Source organism: Gasterosteus aculeatus, chromosome 7 (assembly GCF_964276395.1).
Source record: "Gasterosteus aculeatus chromosome 7, fGasAcu3.hap1.1, whole genome shotgun sequence".
Taxonomy (NCBI): domain Eukaryota; kingdom Metazoa; phylum Chordata; class Actinopteri; order Perciformes; family Gasterosteidae; genus Gasterosteus; species Gasterosteus aculeatus.
The window spans coordinates 8,825,445-8,853,348 of NC_135694.1; the positions used below are offsets into that span (position 1 = coordinate 8,825,445).

Here is a 27,904-nt window from a genome sequence, read left to right on the forward strand (position 1 = left end):
AAAAAAAAAAGTTATCGCCGTCGTGGTCGCCATCGAGCAGGTCTGCTGATCCTAAAGGAACAGAAATCCAACTGGATCACTGTGTTTTTCTTTTGGTCTGAAACACTTGTGGTGCGCTTTATTTGTCCTCCAGTAACCTCTGAGATAGGCGGGGTTTACTAGTCGGCATGGTTACATTTTTGGTTACAAATTCAGGGAGTTCTGAAGTGAACTTTTGACAAACGTAACCTAGGCAAATGAGTACATTTGTAAATCTTTTAACCCAAAAATCATCTCAGCGTGTTAAATAAAAGGTAACCTGTGGAGATTTTGACATCTAGTAGCACTACAGAGTAATATTTTAATGAGCTATTATGTTTGCAATCTATCGGCAGTTCGTGGCAGAAATGTGCAACGAAACTCAGCAATATGCCAAACGAAGACAGGGAAGAGGGAGCTTGCTAGCAGGTAAACACGTATGTAAACAATGCATGAGTTAGAATATGTCTGGGTTTTATTTTACGTCAACTTCATAGATGTTTCACCACGAAGGAAATGCATTCGATTCAATTTGATTTCAAGCCTCAAAGGTACACACAGTGCGTTTTGGTGAGTAACACTGAATGCAAACATTACTTTGTTTGTTTACAAGAAAGCTCCACAGGGCACCTTTAAACAAAATAAATATGAAACATATTCTTCGAACATGGAATGTTTTGGGATTTTGTTACGAAATACCCCTTTAAAATACACCTATCGCACCACAAACATCCCAAAGTGAAAAAGAAAAGAAAAACAGCCACCGCCAATCCAGTTCATTCCTCCCCTCTTTAAGGTCTGTTAAAGGGGAATTCTGCTGAATTTCAGTACTCACAATATGGCCTCACACAGGTAACATGTGATGTGAATTCAAAATTCAAGCCGGCCTTCCCCTTTATGGTATCTGCTACACTAGTGTTTCTCCCATAATACACTACAGAAATATCCAGAGACATATGTATATATATATATATATATATAAAAACATCATCATCATCATCATCATCATCATCATCATCATCATCCTAGTACTTAGAGTAGAGTAGTAGTAGAGTAACAAGTAAGAAGAAGGAACAGTATTGTACTTTATATCATTATCATCATCTTCATCAGTGTTTTTTTAACCTCGAGAGACTTTAGACTCGTCCTTTGGTGGGACCCCATCAGAATGGGAGAGAAGTTAGCGCCAGAACCAGCTCTGTGTGTGTGTGTGTGTGTGTGTGTGTGTGTGTGTGCCTGTGCGTGTACTTGTTTGACCTGGATACACTTTCTCCCTTAACTCTGTCTTCTCATATTTACAGTGAATATGTACCTGCCGCTGTGTGTGTGTGTGTTTGTGTTTCTGTGTGAGGTTTTGTTTCTGTCTGGTCTGTTCAACAATAGTTTGGGAGGACATTTGTGTGAAATTGTTTCTTTTGTTTATTAATGCATTGTGCTATCCACGCATGAAATAAGCATCTCTGACCAAAAGATAAATACGTGGCCACAGTACAGACTCTGACCCGGTCGGTTGAATATCAAGTTCGACCCGTGTTCAACTTGGTTGCTGTTGCACCAAAAGAGGAATTTCCTCTCTCATTTTAAGGCTGATTTGAAGCAGGCCAGCTACAAATTTTGGATACTGACCTGCAGTTTGGTAAACCAGCCGCTTATTGTGACTACTGTCTGCACTCTCAGGACAATATTCATCTTCTCATCTGCAACGTAATGCGTGCACAGCAAAGAGGGAACCAGTTTCACACAAGTCGGTCAGAAATAAAAAGGCGCAGTGTTTACCTCGGATCACCGAGTTTGTGCGCTTTTCCACAAAAAAGCAACGCGCTCTCAATGATCCAGGATAAAAAAGAACAGTGGATTTGTTTTGTACCTTTTCTCTCCCAACGCTTTCACCATCTACCTCATGCCTTCTCCCTGTCCCCTAACACCCCCCCCCTGTGCTATCCAATCTTTGCCCTGCAGCACCTAGGTGGTGCCCTCCCCGCCTCCGGAGGAGGAAGAGGAGGCCCCGCTGGGCTTGGGCTCGTTGTGGTCGGAGATGGAGGTCTGCGGGGACGAAGGGGTCGGCGGGTCCCCTCTCTCGCCTCGCTCCTGCAGGTTGCGCTGGTTCCTGGCCGCCTCGGTGAGCATCTGCATCCGGCGGTCCTGGTGCTCCTCCAGGCCTCGCCAGAGGTCTGCACGCTCCCTGTCTCGCTTCAGCTCCCTGAAGGGGGGGGAGAGGAAAAAAAAAAGACAGGGATGCAAAGAGAGAAGCAAAGGAGGAGAAATGAGCATTTGGAAAAACAATTTAGACAAGCCGAGGTACCAACGGGACTCGGGGAGAAAAACTAGGCCAACTAGGGCAATTGTTAACAGTAAGGTGTTCAGTGTGAACAAAGTGAAATCCCTGTGGACGTGTTTAATGTCCTTTTGTTGGAATTGTACAGTATAAACCACCAACTCCAAAGAAAATGACGTACTTAACGTCATTTAACAGGTTAAAGGAAGGTGTAAATCTGTCGTCCTTTATAGGTTGTGTATTTTTACTTATTTTTTCTGCTAATTATTAACAATGAGTCGAGCCCAGCGAGCTGCGTCTCCTGCCTGGCTAAAATGAACCTTCCCTGACTCCAACTCCCGAACTCTCGAGATGATGATCTGATGATCATGATCCTTTCATTTTGGAAAGAAAGCCGAAATGTTTTTTTTCCCAAAAGTATCGGGTTTTAAAAAAGGCATTACACCGAGTGTAATCATGACCCGTGTAGAAAAGATGACTGAAGCGACACATACTTACAGTACAGCGTGAAATATGATGTGATGGATAATGAAACACATAGCGACTCAAACATGAGTTAAGAGACGTCTTGTTCTTCCTCTCGTGGTCCAGTGACACAAATCCACACACACACACAAACGCTTGTACGCGCACAAAGAGAGTGAGTCATGCTCACTTCTGTTTCTCCACTTTGTAGGAGGCAGTGAGGTCATCAAACAACTTGCTGTTCATCTCCATGAAGGTCTTCAGCACGTTGTAGATCAGAGACACGATGGTCCTGTGGAGGATAATGAACCTGGGTTAGAGGGTTAAGAACTTTGGTTTTGGGGAGATATGAACACACTCAACCGTATGTGTTGCCTGGGTCACGGCATGCGAGTCATTCATGTGTCTCTGGTAGATCAATAGCTTTGATGCTAACTTTTGAGCTAGTACATTTCGTTCAGAGTTGGGATCTTCTTATGTCGTGGTGGAACCTTTTCTAAATGCAAATTTAGAACTGTTTATCATCAGAAGGAAATGGTGATTGTTGATTTTTATTTTATAATCCCACAACATTTATTCAATATTTCTAAACTTGTGCCTAAATTGCATTATTTTTGCATGATGGTATTCTTCACTTTGACCACCAAAAAAACAGCAGCTGGCAGAGCTGAAGGTTTCATCCGCATTGACTCCCGTATATAATCAAAAGTTGAATTAATTTGTGTGTGTCTGTGTGGGCCACTGACTGGTTCCAGTGCTCTTTGGAGACTCTGTAGAGGGTGGCGAACACCAGCGGCAGGATGACCTGACAGTTCTCCTCAATCAGGCTGAGGATGTATTCGTTGTTCCAGAAGTAAAGAGCCCGCTCCGCTACCTGAAACACAGGGACAGAGGCGTCGACTTTTATTCATCAAAGTTGCAGCGGGATTTGTTTCATCAGACTGCTGTTTGCAGTGTTTTAGAAGTTGTCATGAGGGCTGACGTTCAGAGGTTTGTTTTGCTGTAGTCACGTAATAAATCTGCAGGCAATTAAGGAACCGCTATAAGCCTTATTACTCAAAACTGTTTCAACAAAAGACTTCCAGCACGGTCTAAATGAGCGGCTGCGGCTACCTGGAAGTGAGGGCTGGAGATGCAGGCTGCGATCTGCTTGAAGAGCGGCTCCTGCACCCGGATGAACTGAGACGGCTCGATCACATCCAGGATCTCCTCGATCTCCCCCAGGAACATCACCTGAATACGCAGACACCCCGAACCAACACGTTTAAAGGCAAAGACCCGACATTTCCAGGTGGGAATTAACGTGCGACTCAAGGAATACCTGTCGATACATACAAGAAACAGCAGCTAATGTTGTCTCACCTCTTTCTGCGTGCAGGTCTTTGGCCAGTACTTGAGCAGCCCTCTGATGATCTGCAGAGAAAGGGTGAGACACATTGATATGAATAAACACTGCAGGCATCAGCTCAGCAGGGTAAGCTGAAGAACAACCAATCTGTGCCGTCTCCTTTGACTTATATTCATACTGTACTATGCATTCAAAATAGGTTGTTTACTTTGTCTTGTTGGTGAATGCAGAAGTAGGTTTGATTAAATGATCTGGTTCAACCAGATCATCAAAATTCATTTGTACACATGACAATAAATATCTTGAATCTTGAAGTTAATGTTTGATGGTCATATGATTGCTAACAGTGAGCATTATTTTGAGCATTATTTTGTTGTTTTATCAGTTATGATAACATCGCAGCACGTAAATGCTGAAAACTAAATGTTAAGTGTTAGAAAACCCATTAACGCAGAGGAAAGGTTGAATTAGGGGGTGAGTCAATTAACTGACAGACAGTTGGGGAAAGAATTGTGCTGTTGGACCTTTCTTTTCCATGTGGTTTCCTTTCAAAACAACGCTGGCTGACCTGTATGTTCCTTATGTTCATTAAAAGCACGGACCGTAGATCTGTTTGTCACTTGGAGGCAACACAAGAAACAAACACATTGACCAACTGTCCTCCAGCAAACACGCCAGCAGACCGCTGCAGACACAGAGAAACGCGTTTCTCTCCATTAGGAGTCACGTTCAGGGTACTTAGTACTTTTAGCTCTGCTTTCGTCTCCACCACATCTGGCTGTTTAGTTTAGCTAAATTACATACTATGTTCTATTTCTTTCTTTCAGCATCTGACGTGTTTCGAGCGATGTCACCACGGTCTAAAGTCATAGTCTCGGAATCCCGTTATCCTTGAAATGAAATTAATTAGCAAGTGTGTTGGTGTAAGTACAACGATGTAATGAAACGCGGTCTTACATATTCAGTCACTGTAGCATCTTTCTCCATAAATTGCACCACACAGTAGGCCAGCTGTAAGGACAGAGGAGACGTGGTTAGAACACACGCAAAACACACTCACACACACACACACACACACGTTCCCTGAAGCTGTCAAGGAGACAAGGGGGATCTTAGCACTTATCCCACAGGATTACACTCTGCAAAAGATCGGAAAGACAAGTTTTCCAAGGGGAGATGTGTCACAAGTGTGTGTGTGTGTGTGTGTGTGTGTGTGTGTGTGTGTGTGTGTGTGTGTGTGTGTGTGTGTCTGTCTACCCTACATCACCTCTTGTCTCCTACTATATGATCTGCAATCATTTCCTATTATTCAGTGGGTGTGAATAAGTGTGTGTGTGTGTGTGTGTGTGTGTGTGTGTGTGTGTGTGTGTGTGTGTGTGTGTGTGTGTGTGTGTACGTGCATGATTGTGTTTTGTGGTTGCCCCCTCCACCCCGGGCCGGTTGCCGTGGCGAGTGGGCACCGTGGCGACGGAGACTGTGTGTGCGTGTGTTTACTTCGGAAGGAGTGATGTCACACACGCAAAGTCCCTTAAGGGCAACGTGAGATAGAGTTTAGACCTCTTGTCTCTGCCTCCGTCTGTCCTCTTCTGTTCTATTTATACCTCTGCTCTGTTCAATAGATTACTGTACTGGTCTTTTTTTTATTACTTTTAGATAAGGAAGTTCAAGAGGCATCGATGTGAAAGTATACACAACATTTAGTGCGTGTATTGTTACACTTACAGACAGTAAACGTGGTGTACTCTCGAATTATGATGGTTGTTCTCAATATTTCTGTAGAACAATCACATTTACTCTCGTTTATTTCTTCTTTTTATTGTAGTTTCTGTCCAGTAGCTCCATTGTGTATCTCTCTGCCTGTTTGGCTTTCACATCATCCACATCCTTCATCCTCTAATCCCTTTTCCTTCTTACTGTGCACCTTCCTTGTTTGCCTCCATCCCTAACTTTCCTCTCCCTCACCCTCGCACTGCAGCATGTAGTGAAGCAGAAAGAGGGAGTGGCGCATAAGAATAGGGGGCTGGTGAAAGCAGGGATGTCAAGTTTGAAATTTAGAAAAAAAGCAGGAAAAAGAGGATTAAAATGAAGGTGCTGGTCGGGGAAAGTATTTAAAGTATTAGTGAGACATTAGAGTTGCTGCTCGGGGTAAATATGATGATAGGCCAGGATAAGTGGGGAATGGAGGCCGTTGTTAGGCTAAAGATTATTGAGATTGTTGTCTTTTTAGGCTGAGACTATACTAATGTTGATCTGTCAAGGTTACAGTTCAAGTTTGGGTCTAGTTTTGGGGATGAAGTCACTAGAAAGAACTATTGTTGGGTTTTTTTGCCTGCAAATTTGTTCAAACTTGTACATCAAGTGGTGCCCTGTTTACTGCTTTAAATTACCATGTGAAACATGAACAGAAACCAGCTTGACACATGAATCATGTCGATTCATTCACTTAGTCCTTTAGTTGACTGTGGAGCAAGTGGAGCAAGTAGCAGAAGTGAAGCCGTGTCTGACAATGACGGACCACAGCTGTTTATCCACCAGTGTTTCTGTGGACTTCTGATATTTCATTCATCCGGTTGCAAAAAAGATATTTACACTGGGCAAATTTTTACAAATAACTACAGTAAAGGTAGAGACCAAATAGGTACATAACACAAAACAAACAATTAGTATACTGGTTTCTTAGCTAAAGCAAGTTTTCATTTAAAGTGTGTACATGAAGTGTGATTTGAGCTTAAAAAGGGAAAACGTTGCCTTTACTTTCTGCTTAAACATATCGCGTGAAAATGTTCATAAGCAACAATCCCTTCATAAGATACCGTACGGATAACTGAAATGTATTTCAATGTGCGGAGAAAAACATTTAAGATGATTAAATGCTGCCGTAATTTCATAATTTGATATTTAGATCCAAATCTGGGTCACTCACTTTTACGCAGCCACACCTACTGAGAACAAAACTTCTGTCTGCTCGCATGTGTCCCCTGTGACCCTGTCAACCCGAGTGTGTGTGTGTGTGTGTTTGAGTGTTGAATAATGTATGCGTGCGAACCGCAGGGAGGATGACAGGGAGGAGAAATGTAGGGCACGGTGATGATGAAACCTGGAATACACACACACACTCACACACACATACCTCTCTGCACCTGCTGCATATCTAAATAACGTGTGGCACAGACCAAATGCACACACACACACACACACACACACACACACACACACAATAGACCGGCCGCCATCTGTGTCGTTAAATATTACCATCACACACACACACACAGTGTATTTCAACAGTGAGCGCATCCTCTGCGGTTATTATCTGTGGCCCAACTCTGCCTCTCAGTGGTACATTTCACACATTGCAGGAATAACCATAACTATTTGAGAGACATTCACTTGTCACTGATTTGTCGAGGGTGAGGAAGAGAGGTGGATCTCCTCGTAGTAGAGAAGCCAGAAGCTTAGCTACAGGCCTGATTTATATTATGATGGTCAGAGGAGAAGAGTCTCCAAATCCACGATAAAGGATGCCTCAGTCAAGGAGAAGAAATGCAAAACCACCACATATTCTAAATTATTCAGTTACGTTTCCTTTTTTTTGTTGCTGGTCAATGGTGAAGATGATATCTGGCACGAAATACAAGCAAACATTTACATGTGAACACAGATGGAAAAACACTGTGCAGCAGGCGGATTAACATCTTTCTCTGCACGTGGACGTCAACATGGGAAACAAACATTCAAGTACAGTATTGTCAACGGAATTGGTGGTGTCACATGGAGCATCAAAGGTTTTGAACAACAAAACGACTAAAAAACAACGACTGTGCGGAGGCGGTGTCGCTGACCTGTGCGTGGAAGATGGAAAGGGACTTTGCCGTGTGTAACGGGATGAGGACCCGGACCAGGAACTGCTTGTGTTCAGCCTTCAGCGGCAGGGCGAAGCCGTTTATGATGCTGCGGAAAAAGGACAGTTGCGGTAAAACTCTGCATCCACATACTGTCTCAGTGTCTCTGTATCAGTCAGTCTACCTGTGAGATTGCTGCCTTGCAGCCTCTTGGTTAAATGGGACATTTCTTCAATTCTTCTTCATTTTTCCCCCCTCTCCCTCCCTGTACAAGGAATCCTCTCTCGCCCATGTCTCTCTCTCTCTCTCTCTCTCTCTCTCTCTCATTCTCTCATTCTCGCTATGTGTGGGAGGAGCTATAAATACCTCTGTTACCACCAACATGAATACAAACCTCTCTCTCTTCTGCTATTCTCGCTGCTTCTTCCTCCTCTTCTGACTCATGGTTCACTCACTCATCCGCTCTCCATCCCTCACCCTATTATCTTTCCTCACCTCAAATTATCTCTCTACTCTCTCTACCTTCTCTTCATTACCTCCTCAAACGTCACCGACAGTCTTATAATTCACTTGTTCAATCGGGTAGTCATGGGATGGAAGTAATGTTATCCTAAAGTTATTTTTGCTAAAAATTCTAGGTCTTTAAATAAATCAAAATTTCAAAAAACATTTTGTTCTTATTAGTATCTAATAATAAAAAACAAGGATCAAAGGCACAAGCCATAGATAGATTCAGTCCATTTGTTTGTTTGCTAACTGATTTCTCTATTTAAATCTCGTTAATCTGTTGCATGACTTCAATAAGAAATATTTAAGAGTGTTAAATGATAGAGATTAGAAAAAACATGCAAAGATCCAGTAACCTATCATGTATTTAGTTTAACAGGGCCCAATGCTACCTGCCTAACTTTGTTTACATATACTGATATATATATATATATATATATATATATATATATATATATATATATATATATATATAAATATCCTTTAACATCATTCTGCATTAGGAGGGAGGGAGACCAAGAGCAGAATAGATATGATAGATATAACAGATGTTTATGTCCATCCACCATTCTCACTCTCCCTGTATTTGTCTTTATTAGCGTTATCTCTCCATCCTTTATACAATTTATCTATTTGAGTAGAGAGCAAGACATGTTTGTTCATCGGGTCGGCTTGCTCCCTTTGCTCTCCCATTCCTACTTCCTCACATGCCTCTTACTGGCCTCAGAGACTAAGCAAGCAGCCATACAAACCCCTGACTCATTTGTCATTTATGTATTTATACTCGCTGTTGCTTCCTGCCATCGCCCAGCTTTACTTCTTACCGCTTCATTCTTTGCACACACAGTTGTTTGCCTGATAGGGAACGATGGAACGACAGTACATCTAAAATAAAATGCCTAATAAATTGTTTTTGTGTCACCATTCCCCGCAGTCCCTTAAATCGCTTGGTTACCAGCTGTCTTGTGAATAGGAGCAGCTGGCACAAGTACAGTATCTGTGTGTGTCCGTCTCCAAATGCATCCATTAAGACGTGACATAGAACAAAGCATCCTTCCCTCCAGAGGGCCACAGTTTTCCTTTAAGTGTGTCTGTGTGATTGGACACGAACCTGCCAAGGATTTCCAGAAGCTCCGCTACGCCGTTGAAGTGCTCAGTTTCGTATATGAACCTGAAGATCAGACACAACATACACACATAGAGTGACGTGTAATGACGCCTCAGCAAAATGAGCAGCCATTCTAGTTAAACTAAAGTGAAAGGGACTAAAAGGAGGACGGCAATTCTTTAAATAGTAAAAGAAATAATCTGTTCACATTAATTACAAGTTAATGTAATTCCCATTCCTGAAATTTCATGAAGTAAATGTATAATTAACATGATTTATGTAATACAACTCGGATGCCTTTGTAATTACAATATCAGTGAACCACGTTCAGGCTTGTTCTGCACCTTTTCGCTGTCGAAATGTACAAACGATGATGCTGAAAGCAGTTAACGGAGACAGAAATAGAGAGCGTCGCAGCATCACCGCGCTTCTGTGTTCGAACTTCATTGCAAACACAACAATACAGCTCCGCTTGGCGAAGGGCAACGATGAGACATGATTGTACATCACAGCAAGCAAGTTATTTGAGGAGTCACCACGCAAGGATTTAACTCTCAAGATCACTGCAGGATGAGGCTGCATCGACCAGCCAGCGCGTGCAGATGTGCACAGTCATGCCGTCAGCCTTTGTGTGCGTCTGTGGTAGAACACTAGTCTACGCTCTTAAATTTCTTTGTAACCTTTTTATCAATGTGAAAAAGGGGCGACCTCACAATATACAAGGCTTTTACACTCTTCTAATCATGGTAACTCGGTAAAAAAATGCTTTAAAATCATGACGCACCAAGCGGAAGCGTTGCATCACAGAGGTGATAAACACAGCTTTTCTCCCCGCTGATGGTCTTTGTGGGCGGATGTTTGATTCATTAATGTCCAAATGCTATAAATAGCGAGCACTGTTAAATCCGTCGCAACGGACTGGTGGGGGGGAGCCCGTACCTGAGGAAGATGTTGTTGATCTGTTTGCGGATGTAGGCCCGGAGGCCCAGTAGTTTTCCATAGACACGGTGCAGGATGGTCTTCAGGTACTCCCTCTCTCTGGGGTCCTCGCTGTCAAACAGCTCCAGGAGCTGCACACATAAGACAGTTACAGACACACATACAGAAGGTGCATTTCATGGCTCTTCTGGGGACATTTTCCAAGTGCATTCATTCTCTGTTCTCCTCGCTTCTGCACCTAAACCCAAACCTCAATGTCAAAAGATGTATTCTTCAATACAAAACGAATCTCTGATTTTTCAGTACACCCGGAAACAAGGACCATCAATCTCTACAGCGTTTTTCATATTTCTGTGAAAAAACATTCTGATATTTATAAAACTCCTTAAAAATATAGCAGAATATTAAACATAAAAGTTGTGCAACAAGAACTGTCTTTTAGTCAATTTTGTTTTATACGTGCCCCAACTTAGATCATACACTGAAAGACCAGCACTGCTTCAAGGAAGGGATTCGTTTATTTATAGCTTTCCATTTATCATGATTTTATGACCATCTTAAAAGCTTTTCATTTTACAAAACGCGAGGAGAGGAGAGGAGAGGATTACCTGCAGGACAAACTTCTGGTCAACGTAGCGTTTGGCCATGGAGGGCTGGAAGTCCGGGCTCTCCAGGAAACGCAGAAAGAACTCGTACACCAGCTGATGGAGGCACAGAGCAAGCGATGAGTAGCAGACTAGTGGCCGTGGGTTTTTTTGGAAAGCAATGAATATTTTGGGATTTCCGAATTGGCAAGAGTTTGGAGATAAAACATGTACTCTTTGTGCGCTAATGCCAGCAGCAGTTAGCTAAGTGATAAAATAACGTTTTTTTTAACCCTTAAGACCAAATCAAGTTAGCATTTTGCACTGTTCCGATTCTTAATGCTAAGCTAAAAGGCTGCAGGGAGTGTTTTTTTTTCATAATTTCTTTAATAAAGCAGCTCTGTGTGACACAGCATAGTAATTTTCTTTAATACTGGACAAACACCACTAGTCTAATGATGAAGATGTGATATATGCAGATAAATGCTGAACGTTGCATTAAAAGCAACACCTGGAGGGAGTCATGTGCATCATGACATTGTCCACCCTCATAAAGATAGCATATAATACGTAGCTGGGACACATGTATTGTGTTTCGATTTAACTGTAAGAACAAAGCAATAGCTTTGCAACAATTCCAGAACTGTTTAAAGCAAGAAAAGGGCCAAAGTCCAAATATTTTGCTGAATATCCATTGCGAGAGACGGGTAAAATGCATGTAATTATGTACCTGCAGATGCGGCCAGGAGGCTTCGAGTGTTGGCTCATCTTCCTCAGGGTCAAACTCTGGATTCTCGCTCGGTGGGAGAGTACGGAAGATATTTACCGAGATCTGGAGAACCGCGAAGGAGGAGCAGTGGTGAAGGAAAGTAACGGGGACCAGTGGAAGAATGTGGGAAAGGAAGTGGCAAGAGGAAAAGATGAAAAAGAGATTATGACGAGAGGTAAGGAGGATGGGGATAATGGGAGAGGCCAGAAGAGCAGATCAGAGGGGAAAGGGAAGCGAAAAGAGAGGTTGAGAGAAAAATTAGAAAGAGACCAATTACAGTACATTAATGTTGTAATAGATCAAATGTAACCTTGATGGATATACCTATTAAATTGCCAGTGTTAGAACACAACATGTTTGATGCTTTCCACTGGTAAGATATGCAACCTCGCTGCTCGCACAGTCATGATTTATTCAACACAAGCATTTCCACACCCCATTAAGTGAATTAACTGCACTGTAAAAAGCAAATGTGGTAAACCCCAACTCCCAAATTATGCTGTATCCTCTTTTCGTTCTTCCTCTCTGCGCACTACTGTTTGCAGTGCTCCTTAATGCAGGAGGATGTAGGCCCATTCCACATGACCATGTAAACCTCAGACTTAAACTTGTATTTAGAATTAGACTAAACTTTGATAACAATTTGTTTTGGGAAACATAATTTGGGTCATCTGGTACCCTACTCCTGTATTACATGTATTCACTCATTGCACTCTGACTGTAACTCATTCACTAAAAGAAACTTTGCCGGAAATATTTAAGCTTTTTTTTTTTTTAAACCTTTGCCCACATTCCTCAAATTACCTCCTGTCTTGCATTTTCATATCTTCTGGGTTCAGTGAATCTGTAACTTTAGCATCTCTCCCAATCCCCTTGACCTTTCTTCCTTTTTACATCATCGGGGACCCCTGGATCCGTGTGTTGGATTCCACACTCTTTACTCTCCATCCATCACTTGCTCTCCTTCTGTGCAGCCAATTGCTACTTATCTCTCCTTTCCTTTCCTCCCATTAACTGTGTGCCTCTCAATTCCTTAATACTTCCCTCGCTTCCGTTGTTAAAAGGCTCTGGTGACCTGTTTAATTTGCACGGCTGCATTGATGATTGTTTGTCACTGTCTGTGCCCAATTGATTTTATTTCTATTCTTTCATTCTAAACCAAACCTACCATCTTTATGGCCTCTGGGTACAGCGGCTCTATGAGGACCCCTCTGCTCGTGGCCACGCTCTCCACCAGCTCGTTGAGGGCGGCGCGTTTGATCTCCTTCCCCTTCAGGTCAGCCACGCAGTCCAGGAAATCGAACAGAACGCAGCACTGCTGCAGCTTCTTGCAGAACAGGTCGTGCAACTCTGCCACCGGGGCATCTGGATGATTGACAGGTAGGAAGGGGCAAAGAGACAGAGAAAAGGAGACATGTTGGACAAATGAGTTCAACGGCAATAATGCTTTTTTTTTTTTAAATGGCTGCCGCGGCTCACCCGACGGGTGTCCAACGGCGTTACTGGACCTCGCTTTGGGTACGGGAAAGAATCATTTGACTGAGAGTTTGAGTACACAGAGATATATTCTGCAGGCTAGATCTTCTCTCCAACGTAATGAGGGGGGGAAACAGGCTATTACTCTACAAACACATTTGTACCTTGTGTCTGTACCCCCCACACACACACACACACACAGACACACATTCATGTCCACGCACACGTTCCTCCAGAGGGCCGTGTTGCATCTCAGTCCCTATTACCTGTCAGATGTGTTCTCCAGACCTGTTCATCACAATGAAACAACCTGCCGCCGGCCGCCGGATTAAAAGCTCGCCCTCCCAAAAAAGAAAAAAAGAAACACCACTTTTCTCAGATGTGGAGAAAGTGTCTGATACCCACGGATTACTGCGCACACGCAGGGAGTTTTAAATTGATTCGTTGGGCCTGGGGGGGGTATGAGAACTTAGTAGCTCAGCCTGAAAAGCATCATGCTAAAAGTAAAAATAAAAAGAAGCAATGTAGAGCGTTGCTGGCTTTGTCAGCGACCAAATGGGAATGCTTGGTTCTTTTTGTCACTGATGATGGTGATTGACGACAGCAAACAATGGGAGGCAGTGGAGATTCCTACATAGTGATTGTAGTGAAGTTTAGTAGGAACAATAAGAGATTGAGTATATACGTAACATAAATAATATTTTAGAAACATAATATATATACATGTACATAATATTAAAAATATTAAACTTATTCCTGGTTGTCATTTCTGACAACATTAGAAACTCAACTGGTGTATTGAATGTGCTGGTTACTCAGTGTACTTACAATCCTCAACAAATAATCCCGCTGTCATAGGAACAGAATTAAGCATTAAGATGACTGGGAAGCAGTCTAGACTATCTGAGGATGATCCAAAACTCACACACACACACACACACGTGCGCACACACACACACACACACACACACACACACACACACACACAGCAGGAGCAGATTAGATTTAACCCTTCTTAACCCCCACAAGGGAAACTCACAGTCAGGGTAAGGGGGGCATACTGGAGCTTTTCCAGCCCCGGACCCCCTGACCACTTGTGGGTACACCAAGGCCATCTGCTCCCTTTGGCACAAAGCTGCACAGCGATAGACGAGACCTGCCCTCGGCTTGATGCGTCCAGGCACAGGACACGCACTCTTTGGAGACCATTGAAAGGGGTCTTTGTTCTATAAATTAGGACCGAATATGCCTTCCATAATTTAGATGGTGATGGGACAGAGTAGCTGCACTTCAACAGGACTTATTTTAAGTTGAATACTTAACAAACCTACTAAGTTATTGTTGGGGAATCAGACTTTCTGACTTGCAACTTAAGGTTGAATTACATTTAAATGTACAAGATTGTCCTTCAGGCAAGTTCTCTGAAATTTTCTTTGTCATATATGTCTATGTCTGTATTTACATATTTGTCATTGTTATATATGTAGACGATGTGTGTTGTTTGTGATAAAGACTTTTTTGTCCACTAAAAATTCATGACGTGGTTTCTTTGTGACTTTCTTTCACAATTTCTTTTTGCCCGTCTTACATTGAGTGTTAGACTGCTCATTGAGCTGCACTGATGGACTTGTTCTTGATTTACAGCCATTTCTCAGTGACTGGGCCAACGTGTGACAGACAACTTTACACAATGTTCTGACTATCGGGCACGAAACAGAGAAGTGTGAAAAGCTTAAGAGGAAGAGCTTTTTATTCTGACTGTGCTTGGAGAACAAACAAATCAGTGTTAATCTACAATACGACCACCTCTGTATCTCTTGCCTGGATTGAGGTGGCTGCTTCATCAGATTTTTCTCCTCCTGCGTCTCTCCTCCACCTCCCTCGGTTTCTCCACTGCTCGTTTTTTTCTTTTTAGCTTCCCAAATGTGCCCCTTCCCAACCGTTCTATATGCCTTCATCCTTCATCGCGTCCCACATCTACGCCGTCCACTCCCTCCCCGTTCTCTCCCTTCAGACAGACTGTGAAGGTGAAATCAAAATCCATTTTTTATGGGGAGTAATTGTATGAAGATGCGCCTGCCTGGTACAGAGAGCGAAGTGAGAAGATGGAGAGAAAGAGAAAAGCATGAATGTGGGTTTGGGACACAGACAGTGAGATGTGAGGTGTGAAAAATAGAGAGAAAAATAGAGAAAATAAAGGGGATTTGTGGAAGAGAGAGGAATAAAACGAAAGATATAAAAAAACAAACAGGGACTGACAAAGTAGAGCGTATTTTAAGGCAAGGCGAACCAAATACTACTACCACTACTAGTTTTCTGAACTCTCACCACGATGTCTGTTATCGTGTTTGGTAGAAACGATGAGGCAGCGCAGAAACTGAACTGGGGTAATACTGAGTGAGGTGGATTTTAGTTGAGCACTTTGCTGGGCTGTTATTCGGTCAACACAAGCTGCTCACCCATTCATTCAAGGCAGCTTTTAATATGATGTCAGGGCAGTGATTAGAGGTCTCACTATAAGATCTTAATCGCAGCAAGTGAGTCATTGAACTACATTCATGCTTGTGACAATCCAAAGGTTTTTTTTCTATGGGTAACAGGCTTTGCAGAGACAATTCAAAAAATCAAATGCATGAAGTTCAATTTGATTTGTGAACTCAAAAAGCCTTGAGGATTAAAACCCATATTATCAACATGACACACCACTATTAACATTAGAGTTAAATTTCCCTAATTATAAAAGCATATTAAAACAGTAAAAAAAGCAATTACACTGTCATTCTCCTTTTCCTTCTAGAGTATGCTTTCAGTGCACAAAGTGCATCGACTCTTCTTTTATTCCTCTGTTATTATTGATAAAAAAGCCCCTTTTCATAGTCCTCATGCACAAAGAATAATTAATTATATTTGAAAAAAATGAAAAGAATTATTAGGTGCATGAGGAAGTGCCAAACCTCTGGAGAGGAAACTCAACGTGAGACTCTCTCTCTCCACAGATGGCTGCGGCTGCATAAAAGCTGCTAAAAAATAAAAAAATGATTGTTGTGACAATAAGAAAGTACAGACACTGTAACAGTCCAATTCACACATACTACATCCGACAAAGCACAAAGTCCTACAGCAGTAGCCATCCAAAGTGAGACATGTAGTCGGCTGTATTGTAGCACAAGCTAATAAAACCTTAAATTGCACAACATTCAGTGGTCTAATGAGAAATGCTCCCCACTTTTCGAAACATCTACATGAGTTATTTTTGCCCATTCTGCCTCTCTGCCCTACCTTTCAGCCACGTTCCCACCTCCCCACGTGCCTGTGAATCTTAGCTTCACTGCACAAAATAAACTATCTCGGATGAAATATACTTCAAAGACCCGTAAGCCCCTGAAGACATAAAGTGTTTTTGTAAGGTGTAATTAATATCCCAAAATAGCCAGTGGCACTGTAGGTTGGTAGGAAACGAGCGCATTTCTTGGAACTATTTTCAGTGGCGGATGAATACACTTTTGGTGCACAAGCATCTGCAACGGTTTCGGGGGGGGGAAGACAGATCTTTGGCCGCACGGGCGATACTTGTTTGCGGCATTAATTAGTTGCTGCTTTTTGGTCTTTTCGTGGAGCCCGATAACAAGAAGGAAACGAAGCCATGTCTCCAGACGTATCCTTTAAATAAACAGAGGAGGAAGATGCTGATAAAGATTTAAGCGAGAAGACAAAAGATGGCTCAAAAGATGGTGGGAGCAAGGAGGGGGGAGCACGTATGTAAGAATGAGCAGTGCCGAGCCCCCTGCAACCGCATCAGAAAACACACACATTCACAGCAGCACCAATCTAAATATAGTCCTGCTGGAGAGAGAGAGACAGAGAGAGAGAGAGGAGCAGGAAGAATCTGGGGAGGAAACAGGAGGGAGGAGAAGGGAGCTGTACAGGGTTAAAAGATGACATCATCCCCCTCGTCCTCCTCCTGCCTCTCTCATCTTTCCATCACCAGGGTGCCTCCCATCTTTTCCTCTCTTTACTTCCACCATCTTTCCCCTTCGTCTGCTCCACCCATCAATCTCCCCGTGGCTTCATTTCTCTTTTTTTCTCAAATGAGCAAGTACAGCTCTAGTCTTTAAATAACAGTTATTCTGTTTGGGGCTGAGCCTGAGCGTGTGTGCGTGTGTGCGTGTGTGTGTGTGTGTGTGTGTCAGACAGGGAAAAAGAGGACAGCTTCTGTTTTAGCCACTATCCAAGCCGCCTCTGCACCGCTGTCATTTAGCTTTGACACACACAGACACACTCCTTCTCAACGCACAGACACAGTGACGCAGAGAGGATGGAAAGGGAAGGGGGAGAAAGCAATAGAAGAGGACAGAGGCGGATAAAGAGCCAGAGGGAGAGAGACACAGGGATGGTATATGGGAGCTACAGCAGCTATATGTAGAAGTCAGGGCAGTATAAATATCACCTTAAGGGGTTTAAGTGACGCTTAAAGTCCCTCGCTAAAGATCTAATCCTCCTAATAACACGGCCACTTCATCACAAAGTGTCTGGGCAGCACGTAGCGCTCACCATTCTGCTTATGAAAAGCCTGATTAGAAAAAGAAAAGTGAGGCGGGATGTTATCACGTTTGATTGACTGCACCCCCACTACGCCGTCGCACCGCTTCATTTATTTTCAAGAACACTGAAGAGCACAACAACAATTTGACTGGCCAGAAAGAACGGGGAAAATCACCCTGCTGCTTTAAATGAGAGTAGGAGGAAGTTGTCACCAGGTGATGGTACTGGGAATGGGTAATGAGACTGGCTGGGCATTAGCATATAAGGTGTAAATAAAGTTGTACATCTGCAAGCCGGAACCGGGGACAGAAATAGGAAAGGATGGGCACATTTCTTGAGGTGTTTGTGGTCTTTGCAGCAGATTTTTATCTTCCTCTCCTTAGCCTGTCTGAGGTCGCAGCAAATTTTTTAATACCGTCAACAGTGTCTCACTGTCTTAGTCAGTCGAAGTTAGTATATACTTGGACTGATCAAACTATGAGCTGAACTGACTCCAATTAGCTAATAAAACGGTAGGATGTGGTCGAACGCAGAGGAACGTTTTTACTTGCATTGACAAGAGGAAGGCGGATTTCTGAAAGCTTTTAGAAGCTTGGAAGGTCAAAATAGATTTTAGCTCAAATTACGATAATGATGTCCTGATGATGGAGGTTTTGTGTTGTTGTTTTTTTCTATACTTTACAGTTTTTAAAATATAAAGTAAGCCATAAGCATGATGACAGCCTCCAGGCTTTTTGATCCTTCCTGTGAGTAGCTTCACAAATTGAGTTTCATTCCAAATTACCTTGCGAAAAAGATGTAAAACTCATTGCTGATTAACAGGAAACTTTTGCTCCCGGTTTGCTTAGCCAAAGCGAATCATTTCAACGGTGTGGATTCCAAAATATGTTCTTTATATAGAGCACATGAACAGAAAAGTCCCATTCTCTCTTTAACAAAAGCCACTGAGAGACATCAAGTCATGTCAAAAGATTGATGGGTGCGCTAAACCCATCTTTAAATAATCCAACTAAAAATACGAGTTTGCACCACACAGCGTAACGAAGTGAGAGCCGCTGTGTGTCACGTGCTGTGGCTCATGTGTGTGCGCTCACAACGGAGTTGTCGTCGCTGACTCTTCACATGAATACCTGAACCTCCATTAATTGAAATATTTCATTGCATTACCTACAGCAAATGTTATGCTAATGCTTAACCTAGTTTAACCAAAATGTCCTTGATTGGGGGATCTGAGATATTGAAAGTAATATTTTCTGTGCAAAATGTAAACACAAATAGGAGACAGTTAGAGACAAATATGGGAGCCGGTTATCCCAGCAGGAGACTTCTTCAACATTTGATTAGTCGCTTTGCAACCTTCACGTGTTGAATAATAATGTGTTGGTTTTCAGCATACACATAAGGAACAGTGCTTTTCACACTGCGGCGATGAAAAAATAAATCTCACATTATCTCGTCCTCGAACAAATCTGAGTGTGACTTCTTTAAAGCTGCCTGGGATTAATTGCTAATCCTACACAATCATTTCCTTTAATGCGGATTTATTTTCTTTGTTGACGTGGCTTCAAACCACAACAGCATATTTAATAGTGAACGGCCAAAGCGCCTATTTGCCCCGGCATCATTGACTTATTCTTCAGCTGTTGTGGTTATTGCATCGCTAGCCGCTTCATTACATCCGTACACCCCCCCCGCAATATCCTCCGCCTTTCTTTTATTTTTGATCTGACCGTCTCTTCTCCTCCCACTACTCCTTCTCCACCTGTCAACTTAATGTTCAGTCATTTCCTCTTTGCTCATCCCCTCCACTTCTATCATCTCCCCCCCGCCACCCTCACTTTCTCCCTCACTCTCCCTCTTAATTGATCTCAGACCATCACAGAGCGAAAACTACTCCATGCCTTCTGTAACCCAATACGAGGCCCATCCAGCTGGCCTCTGCCTAACACACACACACACACACACACATTCAATCTCCCACAAGCAGCCTGTGTTAGAAGGTGACCGTTTTACAGTAAATAGCACACGTATAACAGAACCTGCCGTACAGTCATTATTAAGATGTGGACAAATACACGTGCCGGTCAAAGAAAAAAGGAAAGCTCACATTGACATATCATTTACATTTGACCAAAATCATGTGAGGTTAGGTGGCATGTTGCATGGGCAATATGTTATTTTTGACAAGTACTGTATCACATTATGGCCTGAAGAAACAACCGCAACGACGTCTAAGGAGGGAAATATCCAAAGAAAGAGGCTGGGCTACTTATCAGAGGCAGCTACCAGTGGCCCTTCTGTGACTCATTATGCCTGTAGTATAATTCGGTTGTAGCATACGGTACACTACCAGTTTTCTTTGTTTTTTCTAAAACTAAATACTGGTCCTACAGTAGAATTATTTCTTCCTGGCACCTCGCGAAATGTGTGTGGTCTACAGGCTTGGGGACGTGACCACTGGCACGGTCAGTCGGTGGACTGCTAGCCGATGCTAACCGCTAAAAAAAATTTAGTCCAGCGCTGCCGGGTCAAAACCGGAGCCCAAACTATGCCTGTGCCCAACCACATACGCTGCCCAGTCCAACAGCATGCCAGGTCTATTGTTATTTTTGCAAAGTAACAAATATTTTAATATGCCAGCGCAAGTAATATTCCCCAAAAGGTTCTTTCACAAAGTATTGCACTTTGTAGGCACACAACTAACCTGCTTGCCTTGTTGTTTCTGCTTGCAATTCCCTTTTGCCTCGTTCACCTCCCTGTGCTACGTGAACGCTCTGTATCATTTGAATTTACTGTACTTAATGCAATGCATTATTCAGCTGAAACATCATAAAATCTTGATAATATACTTATTGAAAATACATGTGTAAATAGTTTATGCATGTACTGTTTGAATTTTTGTTTACAGTATCTTAACCTGTTATGTAATCTGCGCGGAAAACAGGTGGGGAAAATCTGGCAGCGGACACAATAGCGCTGAGCTAATTAGCTAGCTAAAGCCTAGTGATGTGTTACTAAGGACAACATGGCAACACAGTTTATAGAAGAGGTGTATTCGAAAAATTCAGCACAGAGGAAATGTAACGGAATTTATTTTCAAATTTATATAAATTATCATTCAATTAAACAACTGTTTTGGAAATGACGTGCAAGCTTTATTAGTATAGTCTCCTTTTTGAAATGTAAATTCCTCCATCAATCTTTAAAACAATACTCTTCCCTGCTGTATTTCACGAGATGTTCTTGTTCTTGAAGATTTTATAACGGCATCTGTGACGTTTTCCTTCTAATCCCTTCATTGTTAGCGGTGAAAATGGCTCGTTTTTGAGTAGATTATGAAACACAAACTGCAGTTTATCTATTTTCTTTGCCGCAGACATTAGTGGGAGCATTTCAAATGCATTTCCCTCATTCCATAGAAGCCGAATGCTCGCGAAACAGCATCAAGTGGGCCGATAGCCTCATCCAAAGATTGACTGGTCGTCGATAGTGATCAATCTTTCTGCTTCTAACAGGGTGTATGAGCACAAAACCTGCTGCTTCACATTAGAACATAACTTCAAAATGTCACGAGAAGAACATTTAAATCTTGTGTTATCTGTTATCTTGTTATCTCACTCTGGTTCAACTCACCATCTGTTACTCGTTACAACAAAGCCTGATTCAATCAATCACATTGTCTGTGGCGCTCGCCTCGTATCTGCAGGGTGCCGTGCGGCTTTAATGCACCAACCAACGGGGTGGGTTTTTCTGCAGGTATGGCAGATTTAACACTTTGTAAGCTCACATAACATCCCTTAAGGCCTCACATGGTTATTTGAAGCCACTCAGCGGCCGCCTGAAAAGCCAATTCTGCCCGTTGCCGCTAATGGGAACCTCAAGGACAGAAACCATCACGCGTGGCTGTTCTCCTTCATGGATGCTTCTTTCGCACGGTTGAAATATCAATTAGAAATGCTGCTGTTGGTTTGCACGTTGAAGGGTGTCCGCACGAAACATCCATCTATGTATCAACTACTTGATGTGAGTGCTTTCCTATTAATGATTTTTTTTCTTCTGCAGAGCGTTTTTTGAGGGTTCAGCACCCAGATGAACGCATGTTCATCGATTCGGCCCGCGGCTCCCCTGCTTTCACATGGGCCTGGGAGATAATAACAAACAGCTAGATTTACATTTTTGACGAGAAGAAATCTAACTACTGACTGCAAGAATAGGTTGTGGTAAAATGGTAAAATATTGGACCGTTGAGGGTGCGGGGGGGGGGGGGGGGGTCTTCTACTGGTTGCAAGATCAGAAGATATTGCCTGGGTAGGTAGAAAAGAAACTAGAGCCTCTCGTGACAGTTCATAGCTTTAGTATGATTATCTTGTGACTTCAAACCACATCGCTCTTATTTTTGGGAATAGAGCAGGCGTGACGGGTTTTTCTTTTTTTTTGTTATGTCCGTTTCGGCCTTCGCCGTTCACCAACGCAATGTGAGCTGAGTAAAAAGTGTTCGGTAGCGACGGCTGGCACAGCCGGCCGAGATGAGCAGAAAGTCTGTGTTGTGTTTTCTCTCCGAGCCCCTGCTGAGGCATCGCGGCTGGCAGCAACGCCAGCAGAAAGCGTCCCATGATCGGCCTGCGTACACGCAAGCTTTGTCACACAATCGGGCCTTAACAAATACTTTGTGAGATTTCACCCTGACGCGGGTCAGATTAGAAACCCTGACCTGCTGCAAACACGAATGCTAAACCGTTTCCTCACTGACCTGCATCCGTAATCAGGGCTATATGCTGTGCAAATCCTATTTCTGTGATTCTAAAGTGACATTTATGTGCACATCTGTTATCTTTCGACCTCCGGCGTTTTTATTCCCAGTGCTGACGTCTCTATCTGCAGTGACATACGTTTCTACGTAATATTTCTATACAGTTATGATGCTTCTACAATACCTGTCAACATGTTTCTGCCACAAATGATGACGCCTCTGTCCTTGCTGATGTTCTCTATTGAATACTTTTTTCACAGATACATTCACACTGCGCAGAGTGTATTTTTACCCGGATGACTCATTGTGTAAGTCAAATCAAAATGCAACCCCAGTGGTCGAGCCTAGATCACGTTCTGGTTATGGTGCATATGCAACTTGTGTTTATTCATCACACAGATGATAGGACTCATATGCTGTTGGTCATTTCGACCCACGGGGTGTGGAGAGGGCGTCAGACGGAGAGGTGGAAAAGTCTACAAATTGACTAGGATTTGAGAACCAAGCGTGCAGTAACTCAAGGTCAAAAGCAGAGAGCGCAGCGATAACTCGCCGCCTCCGGGATCCTCTGCTACGGTTGGGAGGAGGAACGCTGGATTATTCTCTTTTTAAAATGGCATCGACGCGTTTGTGCAAATTGTCTCTGGTGTACTCGTACATCTCAATCACGAGTTGGTTCATCTGCCGAGTCGATGTTGGGTAGCAGCGACCTTTGTCTTGGTGGGCCTGCCAGCAACGGCACGACATCCGTGACCGGGAGGCCTGACTGTGACGGCGTTTGTGGTCCCGGGGGAAACGCATCGCAGTTGGGGAGCAGCCGCGGGCGAACAGCCTGTTAGACGACAGGACTGCAGTGGAGCTCAAGACTAAAGACACAAAATGATTGGTTGAAATTGGTTGGTACTACTTTTGGAAAGCTCGGGTCCTATTTTGTTTTAAGGAGAGAAGGATTTTGATTTTTTTTTAAACACCGAAATTCATTTCAAATACATATTTCCATATATTGAGAGTTGTTAAAAGTGAATTCGTCATTTTTTCTTCACTTTAATGCGACACTTGGTATCAGGGGATGGGAAAGATGTGTGTGATAGCAGATATTACATATTTTAATTTTCCCAGAGAAACACTAAGTGTCCCAAGTACTGCTGCCTCTGTGTGACTCAATCATCGTCTCATGTGGGACCCTGTCTGAAAATGTTCAGCAGTACTTACATTAAAGCTCCATTTAGACAGCGGGTAAAATAATTCAAACAGAGCGACTGCTGGTAGCGGTAAAGCGGAAGTGATCAATCTCTTGAGAACAAACAACAGAAGTGCCTACTGAAAGACGAGGAGGCAACGGGTTGGCTTTTACCGGAAGGGTGCTGTGCTTTATTAAAACCCACATCAAAACCCACCACGTTTGAAACGAGTATATATTCTGCAGGCCTGTGGAGCGACCCGGCTTCCTTCCTCCATCGTCTGAGGATCTGATGGCTGCCGTGACCATGCTGCTCTTTTATCGGTTGCTTCAGTGGTCCAACTGCATTGAGCTGGGAAATCTGACCGATAAATCGACTGGTGTTCAAAACTTTCGACAAAACTGACTCATGTGCTCGTCCTACCAAAATGTCGACTGAGCCTTGTCTCGCTTGCTGATCTACGGGCAACAGGACTGAGAAGATGCAAGCCGCGAGTGCATCGCACTCTGCTCAATTGAGGCGACTGAATCTGTTACATCAGGCACCAGCTAGATTAACTATAATGCAATTATTAAATGATGTCACGTACGTAACACCCTGCTTTTCCAATGAGACTTTTCAGGTTTAGAAAAGAGGGCGTCTTTCTATGTCTTTCTATGTCTATGTTAAAGCAGGAGAAGTTCAAATTAACAATGGGAATGTGATTCCCTTGAGGGCAAAACTCACACAAGTCTGCCTATATAGCGTCCGTCACAGACTTCCCCACACCCGGCTTTCCTTATCCTGCACCGGTGCTGCAGGGTCTTACTTTCGGTTCCCCTCTGGGGATCCAGAAAACAAATGCCGCAGCCGCGTGATAACTGGGGCTCCGGCCTACGAAAGGCCACAGCGCGAACGCAAGGCGGAGGCCTGGACCCGGGGGGGGGGGTTTGTAAGAGCGAGACAGAAAGCCTCCATCACCATGCTGCGCACACCCACCAGCTCACGGGAACCCGGGGAGGAAGTCGCAGATGGTGAAATAAGGTGTTAAAACATAACAGGCACGGCCTTCTAAAAGCAGAGAGGTCTTTCTCTTTGTGGAGGGCTAACGGGAAGTGATTGCAGGCTGTACGAAAGGGGAGGTGACCTTATAAAGAGTGGTCGGAGGCATGCGTGAAGACTTACAATAGACACAGAGTCGTGTGAGGGGATACGTTTTGGTGTGAACCACGAGAAAAGGTGCAAAAATATGGATTGCATTTGTCTGATACAAGTATCGTTCAAAGGCTAAAGCACCTGTGCAGTAAAAAATGGAAGGGAGAGGGACACAAACAGAAGACCTGTTGGACACACAACAACATGAGGTTTGCTAATGTTTATCCTCTAGAAGCTTCCGGTCACACCAGACCAACCTCCGGGTGTATTCAACCAAGTACGGGTGTAGTTCACAAGAATTTAACTTTGGATTTTTGAGAGGAATTATGTGTTATTTCTCCATTCAGAAATCAAATAATGTATTTTTAATGTATGAATATTTAGGTAACTCTGTCTGCAATGCGCACCATTTCATGGAGGAGACACCGCTGTGGTTTATTTGAAAGCAAATGGGCTCCACGTCTTTGCGGCCTCATGCCGTCATTGTGAGAGGTTATTGAACGAGCCCACATAGATCAAAGGGGTCTCTGTGCGGTAACAGCAGCTCCGGGATCAGAGCTACGGCAACAACAGGCCTTCAAATAGTGCACCTTCCACCGCCTTCGTGAGGGACGTCAAGATCCAGACATCCACCGATCAGTGTGTCCTCTGTGCGACTTAGTTCGATCTAATGAGGCAATTTAGACAAGCAAATGGCCTCGTCATGGTGAGATGCTACTCGGAGACGAGCTGATTTTTGGTCCACGTTAAACAGTGACTTTTCCTACTGAATGAGAATATACACCAGAATAAATATTAAAATATTTTATTCGAAAAACGCTCTAACTTTGTCAACCCACAAATAATCATATTTTTGATTGATTTCTTATGATCTTCATCCGCTTCCGCAGAAATCAAATCTCAATATTATCTAAATGTTCGCGGGTACATAATATTATTTGATTAACAGAGTGGTTGAGTGAAAGAAAATGTAGGTCTATGTGAAACTATTATTTGATTTCTCTGTTTTAAATTTGTTTTAGGCCTGTTGGTCGGACAAATCAAAAAGACAGATAAAGTCCCCTTGGACATTTGGAGACTTGGAAATATACTTCTTTTCCACTTTTCTGTCATTCTATTGAGAAATGGTTAATCATTCATGAAAGTGAATTTTGCAACCCTAAAAAAGATTATTCCAACAATTAACCTTTTAAAAAATCTGCTCCAATCAGGCCTTAAATCAAAGCCATCGCTATCACCTCGGTCACTTAGAAAGGATGAGGACAACAGCTGGACGCCTACCACGTCCGGTGAGCACAGTGACTTGATGGCAGCCTTCTGGGACACTCCCCCCCCCCCCCCCCCCCCCCCGTGATGTAGTGACCCACAGGCTACAGTCTCTCACCTTTGAGCAGGGGCAGCGGAGTGAGCTCCACCTGGGAGCTCTGGTAGCGGAACTGGGACGAGCTGTGGGACCTCCTCTGCCGGGCTCGGCGCATCGACCTCCTCGGGAAGCCGTCCACCTTCTCCGCGGACGGCACCGAGAAGCTGGTCGTCGGCGAGGACGGGCTGGTCGGAGGCAGCTTGGTCGTCTCCATGATGGCTGGAGGTGGTGGTGGTGATGCGGTGCCTGTGCGTGCGTGCGCAGAGGGGGGTGCTTGAGAGGATATATGGGCAAATGGATGAGAGGACGCCGGAACGGGTGAAGGAGTGGGTGGGTTTTTTTCTGAATCACAGGCGGATTATCAATTTATCAGAATGAACCAAAACTCCGGAGTTGTGGAGGAAGAGCAGGAGGCGGAGGAGGGGCAGGGGGGGTGAGGAGGATGGGGGAGGGGGGGGGGGGTAAAGGGGCGAGGGAGGGAAGGTGCGGAGGGGGTAGAAGGTGCAGAGGCGGAGGAGAGGGATTTTCGAGATGTCCAGTCCCGTGCTGTGCGCCTCGCTGTCTCTATCAGAGCCGGACAGGAAATGGCAGCATCAGCATCAGCATCATCATCATCATCCCCGACTCTTCTGTTTATTTCACGCACAGACAAAAAAATCGCGTGCGTATCATCCCCGTGGAGGAGTAGCCCGTGCAGCTACCAGGGGATGCTCAGACAGGCGCGTCTCCCCCTCTTTCGCTCTCACACACACACACGCGCGCGCGCGCGCCTCTCTGCTGCTGCTGCTGCTGTATTGGCGTCTGCTGCTGTACACGGACTAAGTCATCGGCCTATATTTGGAGATGTGCTGCTAGAAATTGTGCTCCTCCGGCAAAAAAAGCACCGCGATCAAACACAGATTAACCTCCTCTTGTTTATCCACGCTCAACAAAAAAAAAAAAACGGCACCCAGGTCAGTTTATAGCGTATTTCTTCTCCCAAATGCTCCTTATCAATGCGATCAGTGATCGGTCCTGGCGGTGGATGATGATATCATAAAATCATCAATCTGGGCCCACCTCGGCTGCCGCATCACTGTTGTCCTTCTCGCTTCTTTTATTTTTTATTTTTTTTAAACGGACGCGTCTCTCGACCGCACCTGCTTCTTTCTTCTTCTTCTTCTTCTTCTTCTTCTTCTTCTTCTTCTTCTTCTTCTTCTTCTTCTTCTTCTACTCCCTCAGAGGTAGAAAACGTTGTTTATTTTTCTCCGCGCTGTGAACCCCTCCAAGACAAACCCTCCTCCTCCGAGTCCGCGTCAGGGCGGAGGGAAACAAACGCTCCCTCACCGCGCAGACATGTGCGGGTCCTCCGCCGCGCCGAGCCGCGCCGAGCCGCGCTGCGTCTCCACCTCCGCGGCGAGACAGACACCAGAAGCTGGGTAGATTATTATTATTTTTGGTTTTGTTTTTTTTCAGAAAGACTGCAGGGCCGCGTTATACAATAGCACCCCGTCAACGTCTGTCGGACTGACGCGTTTTGCTCCTCTTCCCCCTTCTCGGTGCCCGTTATCCGGTTGTCCTACAGCGCCTGAGCGAGCCACGTAAAGGTGCGCGAGGTGAGTCACGG

At 43.9% G+C, this 27,904-nt stretch overlaps 1 protein-coding gene across 1 annotated transcript; it reads right to left on the minus strand.

Moving 5' to 3' along the window:
• Positions 1 to 471: 471 nt before the first annotated feature.
• On the minus strand, positions 472 to 27,869 carry ppp2r5b (protein phosphatase 2, regulatory subunit B', beta). Its single transcript, XM_040179777.2, has 13 exons — positions 26,320 to 27,869; positions 13,021 to 13,217; positions 11,814 to 11,915; positions 11,108 to 11,200; positions 10,500 to 10,630; positions 9,564 to 9,623; positions 7,946 to 8,054; positions 5,064 to 5,117; positions 4,121 to 4,171; positions 3,872 to 3,991; positions 3,505 to 3,632; positions 2,949 to 3,050; positions 472 to 2,218 (listed from the first exon to the last, which is right to left on the minus strand). Exons 1-13 carry the CDS (start codon positions 26,510 to 26,512, stop codon positions 1,981 to 1,983), a joined length of 1,578 nt encoding a protein of 525 aa, XP_040035711.1. The 5' UTR covers positions 26,513 to 27,869; the 3' UTR covers positions 472 to 1,980.
• Positions 27,870 to 27,904: the final 35 nt, after the last annotated feature.

Excerpts from the sequence above, each read along its gene's own strand:
- ppp2r5b (XM_040179777.2), bottom strand. The coding sequence starts at position 26,512 with ATGGAGACGACCAAGCTGCCTCCGACCAGCCCGTCCTCGCCGACGACC. Across the intron at positions 11,201-11,813 it reads CCTCCTGGCCGCATCTGCAG|CTGGTGTACGAGTTCTTTCT; the intron begins GTACATAATTAC and ends TGCCTCCATCAG. Across the intron at positions 3,633-3,871 it reads TCTCCAGCCCTCACTTCCAG|GTAGCGGAGCGGGCTCTTTA; the intron begins GTAGCCGCAGCC and ends CCTGTGTTTCAG.